This window comes from Astatotilapia calliptera, chromosome 8 (genome assembly GCF_964374335.1).
Source record: "Astatotilapia calliptera chromosome 8, fAstCal68.1, whole genome shotgun sequence".
In the NCBI taxonomy this organism is placed as follows: Eukaryota; Metazoa; Chordata; class Actinopteri; order Cichliformes; family Cichlidae; genus Astatotilapia; species Astatotilapia calliptera.
Genome location: NC_137429.1, coordinates 10,670,611 through 10,692,573, shown reverse-complemented (window position 1 = coordinate 10,692,573; position 21,963 = coordinate 10,670,611). Strand labels below are relative to the sequence as shown.

General features: G+C 41.5%; 2 protein-coding genes across 5 annotated transcripts; both read right to left on the bottom strand.

Moving 5' to 3' along the window:
- Positions 1 to 15,796, bottom strand: fam53b (family with sequence similarity 53 member B). 4 transcript variants are annotated; one of them, XM_026178450.2, is made up of 5 exons: positions 15,627 to 15,796; positions 8,868 to 9,099; positions 8,127 to 8,181; positions 4,364 to 5,127; positions 1 to 1,091 (listed from the first exon to the last, which is right to left on the bottom strand). In XM_026178450.2, the coding sequence occupies exons 2-5, from the start codon at positions 8,955 to 8,957 to the stop codon at positions 741 to 743; spliced, it is 1,260 nt and encodes a 419-aa protein (XP_026034235.1). In that variant the 5' UTR covers positions 8,958 to 9,099; positions 15,627 to 15,796; the 3' UTR covers positions 1 to 740. The 4 variants fall into 4 exon arrangements, with proteins under 4 accessions (XP_026034235.1, XP_080161560.1, XP_026034236.1 ...); XM_080305434.1 differs by having other exon boundaries at positions 8,121 to 8,181; positions 15,739 to 15,796; XM_026178451.2 differs by having other exon boundaries at positions 15,739 to 15,796.
- A 2,492-nt stretch (positions 15,797 to 18,288) lies between these two features.
- hpdl (4-hydroxyphenylpyruvate dioxygenase-like) lies at positions 18,289 to 21,584 on the bottom strand. The gene is made up of 5 exons (XM_026178449.2): positions 20,745 to 21,584; positions 20,491 to 20,657; positions 20,262 to 20,413; positions 19,630 to 19,757; positions 18,289 to 19,209 (listed from the first exon to the last, which is right to left on the bottom strand). Exons 1-5 carry the CDS (start codon positions 21,497 to 21,499, stop codon positions 19,005 to 19,007), a joined length of 1,407 nt encoding a protein of 468 aa, XP_026034234.2. The 5' UTR covers positions 21,500 to 21,584; the 3' UTR covers positions 18,289 to 19,004.
- Between the last annotated feature and the right edge of the window lie 379 nt (positions 21,585 to 21,963).

Genomic DNA, 21,963 nt, shown 5'->3' with positions numbered 1-21,963 from the left:
TGACACTTTAAAAAGTGTGTTTATTCGTATAGAAATATGCTCATGTTTTACATAACTCTGTAGTTACAAATCGTAAAAAGAAAGAATATTAACGCTATTAGCATCACGTTTCTTCAAACATACAGGAGCAGAGATCCAGAGATAAGCCCGATGTTACTGTGTGAAATGTTAAGCTCTTCAGTATACTTTATGGTGTGTGCGTGCAGCCTGTTGCTCAGTAAAAGTGAAAGGGGTTTTACTAACAGTAACTCAGGAAGTAGTCTCCATTTTTCTCCATCATGTACCCACGTACTACTGAAGAACGTCAAAGGAAAAGACCCTCTTCCTGGAGCAGAGAATTTTTACAAACCCGCTGTGAATTCTCTCCATATCTAGTACAATTAGGGTAATCAGGGTTACAGAGAAATGTTAAAGACCCCAGTCTGTGAGCCAACATAATCATTTTTATATTTATCAGTTCTATTTTCACCCACATCCATCCTCCCTGACTTTCTTGTTCTCCTGAGACACGTTTAAGATACCACACAGTGGGGGAGTAGCTTCTGACTACACAAAGTCCACAAAAATAGGCGTTTAGCACACAAAGCTCCTGTTCAAAATTCTCCACAAGGGAAAAAATAAAGACAAGTGCTAGAACACTCATTGTATTAGCTTTCCACTTGCTTTTTCCTTAAGACTATCAGCACTGTTCTTCTTTCAGTCCTCTAAATTAGCTTCCCCCAGGAGGAAGGCAGTCCCGCTCAGTTCCTCTCAATTTGTTCAATATCTAGCTCGCCTCCAAGCTGATCCTTCCTCATGCTGCACAGACCTGCCCAGAAAGGCTCACTGTCTTTCCCATTGGTCGTTCCTGGTGTCATGTCGTCACAATCGGTGGAGTTCCAGTCTGCATCCTCTGTAGCGGTGTCTGACGACACGGTGCTGGTGATCTCGCCCTCTTTGGTCTGAGGCTGAATGTCCTTGAAGCTGTGCTCGTTTGAGTCGTCAGTATCGCGCTGAGTGGTGCTCCTGAGGGTGGGGGTAGCCTGGCTGGACTCGCGGCCGTCCTCGCCTGTGAATCCTGGGCAGCTCAGACTGTGGAAATTCCGAAGTTTCTGTGGAGAGCCAATGAATTTTTTTAGAGGCCTTGAATTCATGCTCTCAAGGAAGCAGACTTGCACTTAAACCACAAAACATTTCCCTTCCTGGAGTATGACCCATATCCTAAAGAGGACACAAGCATGGCTAAAGGCACACAGACGTCTTATGAAAACAATCCCACTACTGTACTCAAACAGCATGTGGGTGACTGAGTGAGGTCAGTGCTGGACACTGGTCAAGAAACTCTATAATATAAAAATATAACAAGATTTGAAGGATACAAATTTAGCTTCCATTACAGACAGCATGTGAGACTGTTAACTGTGATCTGAAGGCCGATGGGAGAGATTGGAAAACAGCAAGTAGCCAGATACCCAGGAGGCAGACATCACTCATGTTGGCCTTTTGACTCTGCACAACACCCACATACATCTGGGAAACCCAGAACCTTTTGTAGGCAAATACATGTGTGCCAGCACTGCTGTGGGCAAGTCCTGTGACAGCTGTGCACGCTGGAACGAGAAGCTTTACAACTGAGGCTTTTCCAATCTGTACAGCTAATGTGTAGAAGGCAGGACAGCTGCCTCATGCCTGACTGTTACGGTGTTAGGGCAGAGGGACACGGGAGAATAGGAGCTCTGTGAAACCTGCTGTCACTTGTGTGCTTATATAACATGAAACAAGCATGGGACTGTTAGACATGCAGCTCACAGCCAAGTGAGTTGCGATTAATAAATAGATAAGAGATAAATCAAATGTAAGTTTTAAGACCACAAAGGAAAGGACAGTTTATAGTAACATGAGATACATAAAACCTTTAGAGGGAAATATTTGTAGGTTTTAACTCATAACAATTCGTAATGATAGTTCCCTAATTATGACTCGACAAATCACACCTCTTTACTCTCAGCATAGATAAAAATGTGATTTCAAATCTAGCTGATTCAATGTCAGTTCACAAATAACCTCACTTTTTCAGGATTTATCACCCACTAAGAGTTGCAAACAGAGAGCATCGTGGTCAGATCTATGCATGAGTGAGTAAAGTCTCTACTAGATCAAAAGGGCGCTGCTGTTTTTCTTGGCTCTAGTCAAGCGGGTGCATTTGTCAGCAGCAGGCCAGTGTCACATTGCTGCCTTCAGCATTAGGTCTCTCAGACTTCTCGCCTGAGAGACCATGAGACTAAACTGATAAGGTCACAATTAGTCTGGGATATGGAAAAAAACAGTGGCACGGATGTTAACTTAACCAAATACAATTCTAATTTAGAGTAGCAGACTTGTTATGCATGCAAAATCTTCTTTGACAGCGTATCCTCACATAACTTACTGCACCAATAAAAATGAGGCTAATGAGTAAGTACTGCCTGCGTTGTCTGTTACTGTCACGCTCCCTCGTTCCCACCCACCCACTGAATGAAACGAAGAGGAGAGCAGAAAGTCTCCTCATCCATACTGACCTTGACTCTCCGTCAATAAAAGCTGATCAATAGCTCATGAGGCCTGGTAGTGGGAGCGATCTACGCACTGAGCTGAATTTACAGAAATCAATATCTCTTTACCCGACACATATCCCCCCCTGTGAGACGATCTATAACCTCTGCCACAGCTGCTCCACTTGCAGTCACAGTGAACCACGCAGAGAGTAAATCACACCAGTGAGGCGTGTGGATGAGAGGACACTTTAGAGACGCACTCAGCACTGAGACCGATCTTTGAATAGTAAGGTGACTTTGAATGCGGATAGGGCGACGGGTGTGAAGCGATATAAGCCCTTGAGCTGAGTGCCAAACAGACTTACTCTATCATCAAACGTGAATGTCATTTCTGTTGAATCTAAGGCAACTACACACTTCATACTTTAAATATAACATATTTAGTCCTTTTTTCAATGAAATCACTTAACCTATAAAATGTAAATAGGTTTAAGTGAAAGCTTGTTCCTCAGAACCAATTAGAGCAATAACGACAATTAAGGGTTTATGAATAATGGGATTGTTGCAGTTAATTCAGGCTGGAAACTTGAACATTTCCCATTTTTCCCTCTGAAATTCCAGTTGCAGTTCCTTGTGTGGATGCCTGCTGTTTCCACCCGTCCACCACCTCAACATCCACCTGTAAGCAGCTTGAGTGATAAACCTACGTGTCAAACTCTATATTCTACTGCTGTAATGAATCATTTAGAAAAGACTGAAGAAAGTTCATCTGCGTAACTAGGCTAAAAGTCAAATGATATTTTATCCCTCTCATGCTAGTCATTTGGAAGTCATTTCCTCCAGGGTTTGCCTTACGCCAGTCACTTCAATTCAAAAGAAAGTGAAGCAACAAAATTTACCGATCACTGGAAGTTTTTTTTGTTTTTTTTCTACCTGTCAGAGTTGTGCCTTTTTAACAGAGACAAAGAGCAGCAGGGAAGATCCAAATCTAAGCACCCTGAAATTTCTCTGCCTCATCTAAGGTTGTTTTCGCCACGCTGACCTCGTTCCTGCTTGGAGCGCGTGCGGCGTCTGTTTGTCGTGTCACAGCAGCGTTGTTGTTAAGACACTGCTGAACTCTGGGTGACTTTCTCACAGGGGCCAAGTCCAGCTCCAAGTTTATGATCCAGCCAGTGAATGTGTGAAACTGCACCGTGTGTGTGCGTGCGTGTGTGTGTGTGTGAGCTCGAGGGGCAAACAGACAAACGCCTGCCAGGATGTCCAGATAAATCCAAATTTCAGAAGCGACCAACCGAAGCTAATCATTCCTCTAGTAATTCCTGCTTTGATCAAATTATCTTTTTTCAGTAGCACATTTAATGGGGCTACTTTTCTTCAAACTCTGTGAGTACAAGCTCAGATAATCGAATGTGACCCTGAATAGGCTTGCATGAATTAACAATTGCCTTTAATGACAACGCCTGAGGGAAACAATGGAGTGACCTTAACCATAAGTGTTTTGTTTATCCGACACATAAGGAGAAAAATGCTTGTGACTGACACTGATTGACCTCGCAAAGCTTCCAGCTGGTATGACCATTTCCTGTAATCCTCCTCCTTGAAGTCATGGGGTTGTGGCGAGTTTAACCGATAAATAAATGCCACATAAAAACGCCAATGGAAAAAGCTCCTAATAAATTATGACTGGCTCAGTTTCAAAGTTAATACAGTGTATTAACAGACAGCATCTTGAGTGCAACGTGTTGTTAAATGGAAGAGGTAAACTGGCAGGTTTTCAGTATTTAATGTTTCTTCTGTCTAAATAAAGAAAAATATTATATTATCATCTGATCTACATGTTAAATACCAACCTGTGTCATTTTTGCCAGATCCAGTGAAGGCCTCTGTTTGTGTGTGTCATCTGGTCTCCTGCGCTTCACACCAGTCTTCTTCTCATTGAGGACGCATGGTTGTGAGCGACTACGGGGAAGACCCCCCTGTCCTCCACGCCGTTCCAGTTCTGGAGTGGAGTCGGGGGAGCTGGGAGGTGACGGTCCACGAGGCTCAGGGAGACAAATTTGTTCATGAGAGAGGTAGAGGGGCTGCGATGAAGGGTCGGAGGACAGGGGCACTGAGGAAGAGGAGGAGGGAGTCAGGCTGGTGAACGCAGAAGACCATGGAGGGCGCTGGGTGAAAGACGGCAGCTCAAGGGTGTTGGATCGGGCAGGCAGGCTGAAACTGGAGCTGCGCTGCATGCCCGCAAAGCCACTCTGCATGTTTCCAATACTGCTGCGTTGGACGCTTCCTCCACTGTGGCACCTCCGTTTTTCCACAGCTGTCCACACGCGAGAGCCCTGAGGACGCCAGGAAGAGCGACAACCACTGAGCTCGTCTGAGCAAGACAGGGACCGGCACTGTCGTTTGCTGGGGGGAGCGGTGGAGTGCGAGGCCTCAGTTAGGCTTAGGTCCTGCAACAAGTTAGTGATTGTGCTTGAAGTGGAGCCAACATCCCAGTCCCAGTGGGCAGAACTTGTGTGCACTTCTGGCAGAACATCCCACAGGCTCTCCAGGCTGGTTCCAACTGGCCTCCGCTGGATGGCACACCTGTGACCCATGTCCCTCCACCGGCTTGTGTCTGCAACAGACAGACCACATTTATATGAATGAAACTGCCTTTAAAAAACAAAAGACACCCAAACACAATCCCACCTACAATATGGGAAACAATGTAAGGGCTAAACTTGAACTGAAAGTGTGTTGATCAATCAACAGCTGCCCACAGATCTTAATGCAGTGTTCAAACTCCAGTGCTAATCTGTTACTTTCCCTCTTTTTTCACTTCAGTCTCTTCAGCAGTTTTCAACAACAGCTCCATACTCATGCAGGACTGCAAATTTACTCCCTAGTGTCAAATTTACACAAAGATTTTAAAAATATATTAAGATACAATTAAAAATCCACCATTATACACCCCTGCAGCACTGTGCAAACTCCTTTAGGAGATGAATCTCAAACAAAGAAAATTGCTTTTAGTCCTAGGTACTACAATTGTTTAGTACCCGCAACTTATGCAATGCATAAGCATGGGTGTCACCATGTGTACTTTGTGTTGACACTACTCACTGCTTTGTTTAATTGGCACTAAAAATAAATACTGCCCTGCAGCCACTGCTTTAGCGTCACCGTCTGTAAGTACAGCTGATTGGAAAAGGGAATGGAGCTCAACGTCCAACTGACTCAACATGCCTGAGCAAATGTCAATAAGCTTCTAACTACAGCTTTTCATCTCTTCGTTGAGATTTACAAGAGCGATGCATCAGACCAGCTCGGTATTTGCAGTCAATGGTCAGATATTCTCCGAAACCAAAGCTACCATGCAAACACCTGTTATTGTCATAGAAACAACACTCGTAAACCACAGAACAGATATGCCAAATGAACTGGTTGGTCAACTCTGAGTCAGATACTAAACATCGAGGCCACTGCCCACTTCTGGTATGCAAAAGGTCTATTCTTCTTCACTGGAGATAAAATTCCCCAAAATGCCATCCACAATACACGGGTAGGACAAAGAACAAAAGGCCTTCTGGTATAGCTCTGTTCTATGCCAGGACATTTTCAATTCTTACACACTCAATGCCAAGTAACTGCAAGGACATAATACATCCAATTATACAAAACAGAGACTGTAAAGTATGTCCTACCGCTAGAAGAAAACTAAAGATATGACTCTTTTGCAGCATGTCTGGAGTATTGAAGCATCAAGGAGTGCCGCAAAATTTAAATTAATGCTAAACCCCCAACACAAAGTCGTTACTGTATTATTTCTGTTGGCAAAAACACCTGCCAGACATGTTTCACCAAACATAAAGCTACAATGAACAAAATGCACTAGACTTTAATCATAGACCATCTAGTACATACAGTGGGGCAAAAAAGTATTTAGTCAGCCACCGATTGTGCAAGTTCCCCCACTTAAAATGATGACAGAGGTCAGTAATTTGCACCAGAGGTACACTTCAACTGTGAGAGACAGAATGTGAAAAAAAAATCCATGAATTCACATGGTAGGATTTGTAAAGAATTTATTCGTAAATCAGGGTGGAAAATAAGTATTTGGTCAATAACAAAAATACAACTCAATACTTTGTAACATAACCTTTGTTGGCAATAACAGAGGTCAAACGTTTACTATAGGTCTTTACCAGGTTTGCACACACAGTAGCTGGTATTTTGGCCCATTCCTCCATGCAGATCTTCTCGAGAGCAGTGATGTTTTGGGGCTGTCGCCGAGCAACAGGGACTTTCAACTCCCGCCACAGATTTTCTATGGGGTTGAGGTCTGGAGACTGGCTAGGCCACTCCAGGACTTTCAAATGCTTCTTACGGAGCCACTCCTTTGTTGCCCGGGCGGTGTGTTTTGGATCATTGTCATGTTGGAAGACCCAGCCTCGTTTCATCTTCAAAGTTCTCACTGATGGAAGGAGGTTTTGGCTCAAAATCTCACGATACATGGCCCCATTCATTCTGTCCTTAACACGGATCAGTCGTCCTGTCCCCTTGGCAGAAAAACAGCCCCATAGCATGATGTTTCCACCCCCATGCTTCACAGTAGGTATGGTGTTCTTGGGATGCAACTCAGTATTCTTCTTCCTCCAAACACGACGAGTTGAGTTTATACCAAAAAGTTCTACTTTGGTTTCATCTGACCACATGACATTCTCCCAATCCTCTGCTGTATCATCCATGTGCTCTCTGGCAAACTTCAGACGGGCCTGGACATGCACTGGCTTCAGCAGCGGAACACGTCTGGCACTGCGGGATTTGATTCCCTGCCGTTGTAGTGTGTTACTGATGGTGACCTTTGTTACTTTGGTCCCAGCTCTCTGCAGGTCATTCACCAGGTCCCCCCGTGTGGTTCTGGGATCTTTGCTCACCGTTCTCATGATCATTTTGACCCCACGGGATGAGATCTTGCGTGGAGCCCCAGATCGAGGGAGATTATCAGTGGTCTTGTATGTCTTCCATTTTCTGATGATTGCTCCCACAGTTGATTTTTTCACACCAAGCTGCTTGCCTATTGTAGATTCACTCTTCCCAGTCTGGTGCAGGTCTACAATACTTTTCCTGGTGTCCTTCGAAAGCTCTTTGGTCATGGCGGAGTTTGGAGTCTGACTGTTTGAGGCTGTGGACAGGTGTCTTTTATACAGATGATGAGTTCAAACAGGTGCCATTCATACAGGTAACGAGTGGGGGACAGAAAACCTTCTTACAGAAGACGTTACAGGTCTGTGAGAGCCAGAGACTTTCCTTGTTTGAGGTGACCAAATACTTATTTTCCACCCTGATTTACGAATAAATTCTTTACAAATCCTACCATGTGAATTCATGGATTTTTTTTTCACATTCTGTCTCTCACAGTTGAAGTGTACCTCTGGTGCAAATTACTGACCTCTGTCATCATTTTAAGTGGGGGAACTTGCACAATCGGTGGCTGACTAAATACTTTTTTGCCCCACTGTAGTTACTTTATAACAACACTTCCTGTCCTGTTTGTTATTGTAAGCAATGTGCAACATGTAAATAAGTTAAAGATCTAAGATTTTATCCATGTCACATAATGCAAACCTTTACCCATGAGTCCGCAAGAGAAAAGTGCTGTCCCCTGGCTCATGGTCTGTGCCTGGAACTGTAGAAAAAGAAAAAAAAAGAAAATTTTCAGCTTACAGGAAAGCCACAAAAATAAAATGTAGAACAGGCTTTAATAATTACAAGTCAGTAAACCAACAAATAAAAAGAAGCAAAAACAACAACTACTGGAAAGACAGATTCTGTGTATGCGTTACTGGTCCTACGTGCAACTCGGCAACGCAGAGAAAGAGAGAGAGAAAGCATTCCACCATAAATTCCTCTGATGGATGCTCAGCCCGTGAACATGATGACTTCATTTCATGGGACTAAGAGGGCAAAGTCAGTCCATATTAGTGGGGGAATTTTTACTCTGTGCTGAGTCAGAGCTGCTTATCCTAGTAGATAGAGCACTATAATACTCGTTTCTAGTGAATCTGTGAATATCATTTTGGTAAAAAAAATGGGGGGTGGGGGGGTTCAACAGAGTGGATTATTACTGACTAAGATTTTGTAGCTCTGGTTAAAGTTGGCAAATTAGAAAAATAAAATGCAGAATCATAAAAGTGCTATGGAGTAATGAGTGGCCAGCAATAACTTCCTAAACCTGAGCAGAACATTGTCCTCTTCCTCATTGGGTGAAGTCTCGTGGTTAGGTTGTGTCATTTTATGTAAACATGTGAAATAACACACAGAGACACACACTCACAAAACATCTGCTCACATGAATAAAAAATAACCTCTTACCGGGACAAAATTTGTGCGTTTGGTTGTTACATCATCGGCACCCTTCTTTTCCAGTGTTTTGGGGTAAATGATCACCATGGCAACGCACATGCTTGTCCCACGTCGTTACGGTAATGCCAAGTTAAGCTGGAGGACATCTCGATGAGCACGGCGTTAGCAGACTGATTTCTCATAAATTAAAGACGCCCACCCTCGGCTCCTCCCAGAATGTGCTTCACTCCTCGGTCCAATCCTGAGCAGACACACAAAGATGAGCCCAGGATTATAATTCAGTACATTTCTGACATTCTATCGACCATATAAGCAGAGAGCCATCAAGCAGGAGGAGAAGACAAACTCCTTTTTATGGAGGGACACTATCATCATCTCAGCTTCAACTACTAAACTCCTAATGATATCAAAAGTTAATCTTAAAAGTCTTACAGGAAATCTCTCTCCTTGAGAATAGTTAGAGCTACAGTCACATTAGCAGCTGTCAGGCTGTATGCTTTGAGCTATATGCTAATGTGGGCATGCAATGAAAATAATAACATGCTTATGCTATGTAAAACATTACCCATTTGTCATGTTCCAGTTGTAGCTTTCCAACAATTTTACAAAAATTTACACGATGTATTCAGCTAAGTAATCAAACTATAACACAAGTAAATGTCCTCGTGTCAGATTCAAACCCAAACCTCTGCATTAGTCTTACAGCACATAGGTCTCCTGCTCTACCCAGTGATCTAAACCAATCCCATAACATTTTGTAAAAACCCAATAATTCTAATTCTACCACACCTAGAAGCAAAACTTAAAAAGTGGGTCAGGGCTTTCCCCACCTGATCACCAGTACATTTGCTCTTCAAATCATCAGGAGACAATTCAACTGTTGCATACATCTGCCTTGTTACAAGGAGTCACCACAGCAGGTAGCTCCACGTTTGATTTGGCAGTTTTACGCCGGATGCCCTTTCTCATCCATCCCCAAAGGGGGATTTGTGTCACTGCTTAAACACTGAAATACATTCTCACTCTTACTGTAGCTGTATAAAATGGGAAAATGTGCAAATGTCACATTCTTTATAAGGTTTCATCTTGCTACTATAAAAGCCAACTTGTAAGTCAACCCCTTCATTGGTCATTTGGATGGCACAAATAGCATGCATCAAGGGAGAGAATTAGGTAAAAAAAAAGTTTCACAGCTAAATCTAAACAGGTTTCATAGTCTACGTCAATTAATACTTACTAATACTTGTATTTATTTATTTTTTTAACAATGCTTATTAGCAAGTACTGTAATAAGGACTACATGGGGTAACCTGTCACCATTAGGTCAAACTAAACAGTACAAAGCTAGTTAGGATGGTTTGATCAGATTAAATTATACCCTGGGTAGATAATGCATGCTTAGTTTAAGTCTATCAAATGATTTCAATCACTGGCCTGTTAACGTTGCACAGGCACGCACACTTATGACAACCATGAAACCACAAATAACACATTCTTTCACGAATGAGCAAGCTTTTAACTTTTTAGATCTAACTTGCATGTGCAGAGATGAGCATTTAATACTGATAAATTCTCCAACTCGCCCGTCACTCTACACAGGAGCATCCTGTTCAACATCTGGAAGATAGATAGTGGAAATTTCAAGGAGGTCAATGGCTCGACAAGCTCTGTTTATTATTCTCAATGGAGTAAACATTCCCAGCAAACACTCGCTTTGATTGACAAGGCGTCACCTATTTCGTCATGCTGCCATCGATAGATTAATATTACAAGGTGTTTCACTTCAATGTTCTCTCCAACCTAACAACAAAAGTGGAACTCTATACCTTGTTTTATTTTTGCTTGTTTTTATAGTACAGAGAGCAAGTTTCCTCAAAAGTGTTCCATTAAGCACACAGCAAGGAATAGAGCAAAGTCAAAGTTGTGTAATTGAATCCTCAGGGGCTGGCTGGGAATAGCTGACCTTGCGGTTATTAAAACAACCTTCTTCGTATTAATGCTGCGCCATGATTACAGTAAAACTGCTGATTAGTCACAGATATAAATCTATATAATCATCATGAAGAATTTTACAACCACTAGATCAGTACCACACGAAGCCAAGTAAGATAGGCGACTGAAATAAAGTGAAGTGGACACAAGATCTTCGTACGTTGCATGCAAGGTCAGAGGGTGTGCACTTAAATGACAGAACAACTGCAAGTGGAGTAAAAGAAAAGGGGGGGGGGGGGGGGGAGATGGTGCATGCAAAACAAAAGAGTGCTTTGTGCAGAAGATGAGACACCGTGGGAAACAATAAAGGCGACATCTGAGGTTGCCGGCGGTGGGGTAAAGTGTGTGTGCGTGAGGGATGTTGGGGGAAGAGCATCACAAGACCCTGCAGGAGCTGACATGCTGAAGGTGGCATTTGCATTCGGCATATGATTTCCATTACAAGCACTTACCACATGAAGAAAACAACTTAACTAGAAGGACGTTTTTAGCAGAGTTATATAAAACAAGATCAACACCACTCAAGGATGTCTGGCAGTTTTAACTTGTGGCCTGTGTGTTGAGAAAAGGACACATAAAAGCCTGAAGCTGGAGTGGGTCAGGCCGATTACACTGTGCATGAGTATTAACCTCAGAGATCTGTTTCACTGCAGAGATAGCTATGGATGTGCTTGGACAGAGGAAACAGTTGTTTATATATTACACTGAATGACTTGGTGACATACGTAAGCGACATTAACAAAGAGAAAAGAAAGTTTGCCCAAACATGAGAAAAGTTCTGACATCTATTTGAACAAAGAGATAATTAAATTACGTCTCCCTTCCCTAGAAGGATGGAAAAAGACAAAATCGAGTCCTACATTCTTGATTCTAAAATTGTAAACAACCACCGCTGTAGCAGCGGCTTAATCATCTTTCTCATGCTTGGGCATTTCATTTTTATCCCACAAATCCCATCTCCCATAAATCTGAACTGAATGCTTTAAATGGGTGAGGTTTATGACATAATTATAAACATTCCTCGGCTCCATGACATGAGTTGAATACACAATTATAAAAGCCTAACCTTGCAGCCTTTAAAAGCCATTTAAACTTGTGTCAGTGTGTGAATAAGTTCTGGCAAAGGCTAGCTTGGTCTGCCTTTTCTTGTACAGACAAACCTGTAAAACAAATGTGGAAGCCATACCATAGCATGACTAGTGCTTAATGGTTACACCCAACCCACTCACCTAATACTGCATGCACAGCTGTGCTCATAGACGGTGTAATCTGCCAAATGAGGTATCTAGAATTTCTGCCCAAGGGGTGCCACTCCCCTTCTGATGTCAAAACTCGAATCACCTCCATTAACGATGCTGGCATTATCGGGAATCAGTGGGAGTCTCTATGGTTCTGCAGCGCGATAACGCTTTATCTGAGCCAGGGCAGCTGACACTATGACAACTGAGAAGTCTAATCTCTATAAAAAGGGGAACAACGTTGCAGGACGTGCTCCTCAGACGTGGCCTTCCATCACATGCAAACAGGCTGCTGACTGACTGCAGCAAAGACTGCAGTGACAGCAGCCAAGTCTGCAGTGACAGCAGCCCTTCTGAAACACAACAATAAGCCGCCTTGGGCAAGCTGATGGGACTCCACGCTTCCTTTGTGGTCACTAGAAGGCTTTCAACCATCGCAGCTTTAGGTTGTCAGAAACAGAAAGCTATGGCACAGCGTAAATGAGATAGGACACGACAGGAAACCACAGAATTGATTGGGTCAAGTTAAAGCAAATGTCTGCTTTAAAGTCAGCCAAGGTCTCAAAACCTCCAGATACCCTACTGTTTTTTCTATGAAAAAAGAAAAGAAATGACACTTTTTTTTTTACTTAAACTGGGTTTGCACATCTAAAATAAGTGCACCCCTGTTTCGTCAATTTGAACAGCTTTGCCATACATGACTTACGGTGTAATCCCATGGGTTGGGCCACCATTATATAAGGATTTAGCAGCTTTGTGTCTGATGGGCAATCAGAGCTAATACTAATCCATCTATATAGCACTTGGACAGCTGGTGGAAAACAACATATGATTGTTTTAGCCCCAAATCAAGTGTATAATACACTTCTAAACTACTTATAAGATTATTATGTACCCATTTGAAAGATATCGCAGTGCTTAAATTTAAAGCTCTCGTCTGGGTACACTGATACACAAACATCTTGTGATGGCGAGGATGTCAAGATAAATTTCCACGCATCCTCTTTTGATGTGCACAAAAGAATGGCAGCTGGAGCTGTGTCCTGCCCTCAACAATCCCAGGATTGTGGCCATCTCAATAATCTGAGCATCTGCTGAGCACCTGAGATGGCCAGACTTAAAAACGAACTGAGGGATTTATGCTGCTCTTCATGACTGCACCACTTGTGAAAGGAATGCTGGGTAAATGCCTGGCTGTGGCTCTCTGCAGAAACACTCCCTTGGAAAGAATATGCATGTTCCTAAAAAGCTTGTTTCCCCAAGCTGTTGGCACTGATGTTGTTCATCTTTGAGCTGCATGCAGGCCCCATATTTGGACTCGCATTTGAACAGTCTCTAATGACATGGTGGTGTTTGAATTAATATAGCTAGTGATACTACATCATAGACCAGATATGTGAATGACATAGTGTCAAACTAGTGTTGCGCTTTTGTATCTGTGGATATGCTGGAACATACATCCAAATTTAAAACAATATCAACATGCAGAATTCTTACTATGAAATTCAAGATTTTGAAACCTGAAACTTTCTTTGTTGGTACTCTCATAAGCTGGTCTCACAAAGGGCAGGTGCTACTAAGTACTGTCACGGCTGACTGACTGAAATGAAATTTATGAAACTCATTGTAGGAGGCAGGCTAGCCCACAGCTGTCTGCATGTTCACAGAAATTAGGCTATGTCAAACAGGAGGTGCACTACATTTAAAGCAGTGAGTGAATAGTCAGAAATGAGCATGGCTGGGAGGCTTCAATAGCAGTTATCAGACTCAGTTGAGGGCCTGGGGTACAGCCAAGGTCTCACAAGCATGCAGCTGCCCACTTACCATAAACACAAAGGCTCAGCATGGCTATGCATGGCAGCCAAGGAGGCCTACGTTTTAAAGCAGGCCTGCTGTTTAATTTTCTCATACATAATCACTTGCACTGTATACATTTGTCCAGAACAACGGCTTTGTGGATCTCTGTAATCAAGGCTTTCAACAAACTTGTCCAAGTTGGAGAGAAATGCTGTCCACTTGAATTCTAAATCTAGCCAAGTCACTTAATTACAGAGGCTTGAAGACACAACAACGACATTGGAATAGCATTGCATGTTAATGGACCAAAATAAGAATAAGGCACATTGAGTGGACATTATAATGCAGGGGAGAGACTACTCCTGGGGTTTACATGCAGGAATTTATCCAACCTAAACACTGCCTTCCCTCTGACTACATACCATGTAGTCCCAACATTGTCTCATGGAAGTGAACAATGCTGCAACAATGGCATTACAGTACACAGGATATTTACATATTGTTTAAGGCAAGTTCTGATAGGCAGTCACTCGTGTCCTTGAGCTAAAACTGTTTAACAGTTTTTCAGAGGAGCTTGCCAACCATCCAGGTGGATGCCTCTTAATTTTAGAAGAAAAGGCCCTGAAAACTAAGCTAGTCCAAGTTACCAACACAAACACTCCCTTAAACCCCTTTTCTAAAATCCTTTATGAAAGGGAAATGAGTCTGGCAAAGAAATTACTGTGATGGGAGCTCACAGAAGCAAACAGGATTATGACAGAAAGGCCACAAGCTGCTAATTGTGAAAAATAGATATTACACATGCATGTACAGAAAGTAAAAAATAAATACATCTGTACTTCAAGGACAAGTCACCTAATGTAACCCTAATAAATGATACAAGCCACCTATAAATTTTATCATACCCAATTATAGCTATGGGACACAGCCAGTAGTTCAGGTTTAACAAGTTAACAAGTTCTTGTGTTTATGATCCCAACATCCACTTAAATTGCAGAATCTGTTGGACTGTGTATCAGCCAGTCCTGACTTCATACCCGAGGGTAAGGTTGGTAAGATAAAGATAAGAAAAACAGCATAGAGTGTAACTACACACGGATCTGAGAAATAGATGGGCCACCAATGTCCCACCAGCAAATAAATACCTGTAAAATGTATTTTAAAAGTCTTATACATTTGTCACTAACTAACCAACACTGACTTCTTTTGCAATGCGTGAGGGAAAATCCAGTATGAGATCAGAATGTCTGGACTTCAAAGTCACTTTACAAATGTATGTGGATGAATTTATACTTACTGTCAAAAATGCTGAGTGGATGAATGGACAAACTTACTATTATATCTTTTTTATATATAATTATTATAAGTCCCTACAATATTAAATCACAAATTATAGTGACAAAACATAAATATAATAAGCGGCAGAAGACAAAATCATTTACAGTAGAATTTATGCAAGTAATAACCTAGGCAAAACACAAAAAGGGCATGGCTAAGGCAGTACACAAGAGGAAAAGTTGCTAAGCTAACTAACTACTACTTTTAGCTATGTTTTGTTTTCACCGACAACACTTTGCTGGGAGTTACTTCTAATGTGTCACCATAAATATTACATTAACAGAAACCACGCACTTTCAAAACACAGAGGAACATCGCACCTCACTCTTTATGACATAGTAGTAACAGATTCAAAGTTAGCTAAGCCAGAAAGTTTTTTTTTAGACTAAAAACTGCCACTCACAATCATCACGGTGAGCGTCTCGTATCTTCAACAACCACCGGGCAACTGGTTAGTTTCGGTTGACCGTGTTGAGTTTTGTTTTACTAAAGAAAAAAAAGAACAGGAAGCTTACTTCAGCTCAAGGCAGCTCCTGCAGACTACAACATTAACCCAGTGCTCTACTGTCCAACAAGACTGCACGCTAATGAGCCTGTGACAACATACGCGAGCCGTACCACTTTGGGTAGGGGCGAGGGGTGTCCCACGAGTTATTTATGCTACAATCCTTTTTAGTTTTCTCATATTCTTTGCGTTTCTTTAGTTTATTTATACCTCATACACAATTCAGTCGAAGCTTGTTATGGTAGAAATGAAAATATTATCCTCTGATGTTTTTTGTAAAAGAGACCACCCCGCGCCTACAACTAATGGTGTGAGCAACCCTGTTGTAATGAAAAGTAATCACAGTTTTGATCTGAGCATATAGACAGGGTACTTTCACAATACACAGCAGTGTAACATGATAACCTACCGAGTGCGTGTGACTTACAGACAGGGTGAGGGAGTAAAATGCATGTTCTATATACATAGCTTGTTCCACCTTACATTATCAGTTCCAGTACAGCACAGGCCAATCCTGAATAAATAGATTTATTGCAAGCAGATGTTCTTCCAGGAACTAAATTCAGTCTTTATCATGACCTACAGCAGCAAAGCCATACAAGTTTAGCTTTTCATACATGCACACACAAACGCTGTGCAGCTGGTGTATATGTGGTAACCTGCACACAATATTTGCTTGCCTTCTAACTTCTTAAACATATAAAACAGACGTGTGCTTGTGGTCGTTGTACACTTTTATCAGTTTATTTAAACAAGTATTTTTACAAGAGGTGGGTATCTCACCTTAAAGTTGGTTTAGCTCACTGTTTGTTTAAATATGGGTCCACTGGATGAGCCAGTGGCAATTCAATTCATGAAGTCCATGCTTTTTCTATGCATTGTTAAAGGACTGCAAATTATCATCCCTGTCCCATAACATTATGTACAGTAAATCAATATATTTCCTAGGAGCTGGAATTAATATAGTGGGCCTCAGAAGGGTGGGGAGCTGAGACTCACCCCTGGCAGACACTATTGTTAATCAAGGAGTAACATCTGTTGTGTGCCTCTAATCTCCCCCAGACTGTCAGGCTGTCCTCCTCGGTTTTAGACTGTCTGCCTTTTGTGTTAAAGGGCACCCAGGATTTGTCTCTTCTACTATCCGGGCTAGAGTTTTGGGGTTTTTCACAAAATCCCTATAGAGAAGGTATTTAGCAAACAGATAATAAGAAAAACTTTTGGCTTTTCTGTTTCATAGCATTAAAAGTCACTCTTTAGGAAGAAAGTACCTTGCAGAACAGGGGTGGAAGTCTTCCTGTTCAACAGGTTTGCTAGTGTGTGTTGTGACTATCACAACCAGGGGGCAGTGTGCACCAATTATAGTGTAGGAAAATGCTACAAAAAGTAACCTGGAGTGTGTTTGCTGATGTAGCTACAAATTATGATGTTTTTGCATATTTCTTTATGATTTTTGTTAATAAATCTGTAGCTAGCGTATGGTTAACAGTAAATAGGGAGTTATCTTCCAGCTCCATTTACTGAGACCCCATGCAGAATGCTATACACCATCTGGGGTTCACACTGTGGCTGGAGACAGATGGCTAAAAGACTCCTGTTACAGGAGCCATCCCTTCTCAACTTTAATGAACAGTTAATCCTCTCTATCACACAGCATAATTTCCTATTATATCAGATAATTCGAAGCAAATGCAATTAAAATTAAACTTTAGAAACTCGTGCCATAGCACAGCCCAGTTCCAGTGGTGAATGAAGAAAGGGGAGTGCATCTATTTTGTATGTGCTGCTTCGGTTTGCTTGTTATGTAATCGAAAAACATAAATCCTTAATACAGAATCAACATTTTTAAAATGCAGTTTGCCTGAGCAGGTGACCCCTGATTAAAGGAAAAACACTGACACCATTTGTCAAAATGCAGAAGTACATTCATTTCATAAATTGCCTGTTGCTGAGTTTTTATGTTTTGTTTTTACAGTGACTCTCTTGTGTACTCAGTAGGATACTGTAACTACAGACAGGGCATAAAAAGAACATATGGCTTTCATGGAAGTCCATTAAACTTCACTGCTTCTCATCTATCCCACTAATCCTCATCCATAATGTTTATAGCCAAGTTAATTGAACTGGCACATCTCTGTGGGATTGGAGATCCCTTCTAAGAGGTTCTAAAGCCACTTTTTTTTGCCAAAGCATGCACATTGCTAAAACCACTACGGCTTCTGAAAGAGGTGCAGCTGTTTGACCAGTAACAGTTCTTCAAGTGACTGTGTGGGTGGGTTATTTAGGGAAAAAAAAGGGCCAAAGAGCCTAGTTTAATTTTCCACCAACATAATGCTTACATAATGAAGTGAACAGCAAATAATAGTTTGGGATACATTTCTACATTACGAGCCAATGAAGTGGTCACTTTTTCTCATATGGACAGTGACTTTGACTAAGTGATGCTAATGCATTAAATCAATTAATAATACCTTAGTATAAAATGTAAAAAAATAAATAAACATTTCTCACTTTTCCTGCATTCATAACTATGAGCATTATAGTAAGCAAATGCACTTAAATGTTTTAAGTGAAAATACTTTAATATACAGTGTTATTATAGCACAGTATACATTAAAAAAAGCACACTATCATTGATGCATTAGCAAGCTTTCAGTCTTCTAGCAGCTTGAGCTTGTTGTGCATACTTCATTGAGTATATGTGGAAGTGGTGTTCAGACACTTTACATACATATGCTGCATTAACAATGAAGAACAAGCCACTGCACCCAAAAGCATTGCAAAGTAAAAGTACCGCATGCAAGTGCTACTATATAATGTAAGTAACTGTAAGTTCCAGTATCTTTGACAATTACTAAAATGCACTGGCCATTGTCAGTCTTTGTCTAGGAAGGTCTAAGAGGTTTTAAGTGTGCTTATTCTGAAGTTTGGCCCACACAAGAAGAAAAACGGAGCACAATATTTTGAAGCCAGCAATTGATTTTCACAGTTTACTGTGAGTCAAGTTTATTGAGGTTACTCTGGAGCAATGTGGTTTACTTTGAGACAGTGAAAACAAAGACATTATTTTACTCCTACAGCAAGTGTCTTTTGTTGTATCATTTCAAGTACAGAACACAGCACCCATTTCAACAGATATGAATACATTATATAATAAGTAATGTGTCATCAGTGCAACGAGGGACTTTTTAGAGACTAATTTAAATATTTCATATGTTTTTCAGTAAATAGTGCAGCCACATGAAATAACATAACCTGTTATAGAAATGTTTGGAGTGGCTAACTAAGAGCAGTTTGTGCAGTTTTTGAGGATCCCTGAGGTTCTTGACGATCCACCCTCTCATTTTCCATGTACGCCTGCACTGACTGCCACAGCGCCTTGATGTTCCCCTCGCCAAATCCCGTTGCCCCTCTTCGCTCAATCAGCTCGAGAAAGAAGGTATTCTCAGCAAATATGGGCTTGGTAAACACCTGTAGAAGATGTCTGAAAGGGGAAAAGCAGCACAGTAGATTCACTTTCAGCCTCGGGACTGTTTCCACAACTTTTCATTGGTGAATACAAAAATAAAAAAAAATAAAAAAAATTGTGGTTCGTGTCTTTCATCATTATTGCAGCAATTTTAAACGAAGTCAAGCAGTTTTCACATGCATGTTGCAAGCCAAACGGGCTTCTGTAATTGTACTGAATAGTAAAACAGGAACATGTCCTCATTTTAATAGAGATGACTGATAAGATTGTTTGCTGACATTGAGCAGCCATACATCACACAAAACTTTCACAGTGTTTCACTTATTTAATAAGATAATGCCAAAGATAGTTAAAAGAAACCATTGACTAAAACAATTTACAAGAGAGGCATTCTTTGAAGGCTGTGAGAGATTACAACTCTTGATTGGCTCTTACCTTTTACTTTCACTGGATGCTCTCTGTGATAAAGGATCCTGGTGCAGGTCTGTATCCAGGAGAATCCCATGCTGTGCTAGCATCTGGGGGCTGTGACCTGCTTCCTCTATTTCCTGCTGTTTTCCCAGCTGCCACAGCGAATGGGATGGGTTTAAAAAGATGGAAAATTCCTTTATTTTTGAACTTGTTACAAAGTCTGTAATTATAGTGTTTGCGCCTGTGATTACTGGTACAAAGCAGACCCTGTTCTCCTTCTGTGTGGTGATGGCATAACCTTGAAAAGTGTGATAATGACTTGGATTATGTGTTCTAGTGGGAGAAGTTTGCCTTCAAAGCCCTCTTTTCTTTGATATCGTTTTCAGCCTTAAGTCACAGTTCAGCTAGGTTTTAGGCATAACTACTTTGTCAAGTGTGGTAATATATCATGGTTTGGATCAAAATGTACCCTTTTAACAAGATCTGAAAAATCTCTGAAAGCCTGCCTTGCAGGAAGTATGAGGACAAGCTTCTCCCAAATTCCCAAAATTTCAAAATCCAGGCCAACTATATAAATTAAACAGAACTATAATGTGAAAATATGAATAAAACACAGGTCGCTTCTTGCAGTGATTATAGTTCAAAATCATTCAAACCTGAGTGTAATAGGCTGGAGGAGGGGAGGAAAATTGTACGCCAGCTTCAGCCATCGTGTGCGCAGTAGAAACAATGTTTTTAGTGTACAGCCCAATGTGCTGGATCCCTGGGGCCCTATGCTGCTCCAAGAAGGTGTCAACCTGGTTCCGGCCTGACAAAGCAAATGCAAACAATGATGGCGGAGATCATAAATAGTGGCTTAAATGAGAAACTAGGGGTTTCTATTACCTTGTTCGGGCAGTGATTCCGCAATGACAAACTTGCAGTCAGGCTCCTTTTTGCCAGCAAAAGGAAGAGCGATGCCTGCTTTGCTGCACTTCCAGTACTCCATGGCAGTAAGTCGAAGCCCAATGCCCTCCTGGTTTATCACAAAACCTTCATCCACGTCTTCATTACTATTCAGGAGAACAAACAGCCTTGAGATTACTGACACCACGCTGGGGAAAAGATATGGCAACAAATGCCTCGGAGCAATTTCTCACCTATCAATGAAAAACCTCTGAAAACCAAAGACCTTCTCATACCACCCCATGACCTGGTGGGTTGTCTTCCTGGGGCAGGCATAAGTTATGTGATCAAAGTGTGTGACAGGACAAGACATGTCCTCTTCTCCCAAGCTCCAGTCCTTTTCAATGACATCAAACCCTGGCAAAAAGACTCCCTCATAGTTTGTCTTCTCAATTAGCGTGTGACACACGTTTCCCACAATTGATTTTACTACCGAGTAGGTGACAGGACCATTCACGTCCTCAACGGTGGTGGGAGGCACCAAGAAATTACAGCCCAGATCGCGAAGAACCTTGAATGACCTTTGGACATCCTCTACCTCGAAACACACGTTGTTTACAGTATCCACCGGATGAAGAGGGCTTAAATCATAAAGACATCCCAAAGAATTATTACCCTGCTTGTACTTCTCCAAGTCAGCCCGCTGTGGATCAATGGAGTATCTGTCAGCTAATCCCAGTATCCCTTCATTCAGTCCCACGCTGCTTTTACTGGGTCTCTCATTTACGACGAAAACTGCTGCTCCTTTCCTGAAAGCAAACTGCTTGGACTTGTCAGTTAATCTGGCAGCAAATAAATCAAACTTGAATTTAGAGACAAGGTCATTAGCTATTTTCTCCGCGTTAGAAACGTGGAGCGAAACGTGGTGTAACCGGCTCAAGAAAACAGCCATGTTTTCAGTGACGTTTTGAAAGGGGCGTGTCCAGAGAAAGCGGAACCCTTGATTCATAACCGAAAAGCCTATTTTTTTCAGTTACATCAGCATATACTTAACGCTTTTGCTATTCTTCACAGCTAGTTCAGAATTTAATTGGAATGTATTCAAAATATAATTTAAGAAATTAAACAATTTACAGACTCACCATGGTTTCTATGCTGCTTATAAATATCGGATTTAATATCCATACGGATAATGTCATATTTATGTAATCCAGTTTTCTATCCCAATCTTTGGGGATGTGTAAACTATCCAATCGCAAATGTCTTAGCATGACTAACATCAACATGTTTTTGTCTAGTGCAATGTGCCTAAAAATCGACAAAATATGCAAAGTATTTCAGCGACGTGGTTATCAACTCTTTCTGCGTCCTAAAAATTAAACCCCCCAGGGCGTTTTGACTGTTCCGGACGTTCCTGAAGGCAACACAGTACTTTACCTTTGTCCAATCACGTTGAGAACTCAGCCAGATGAT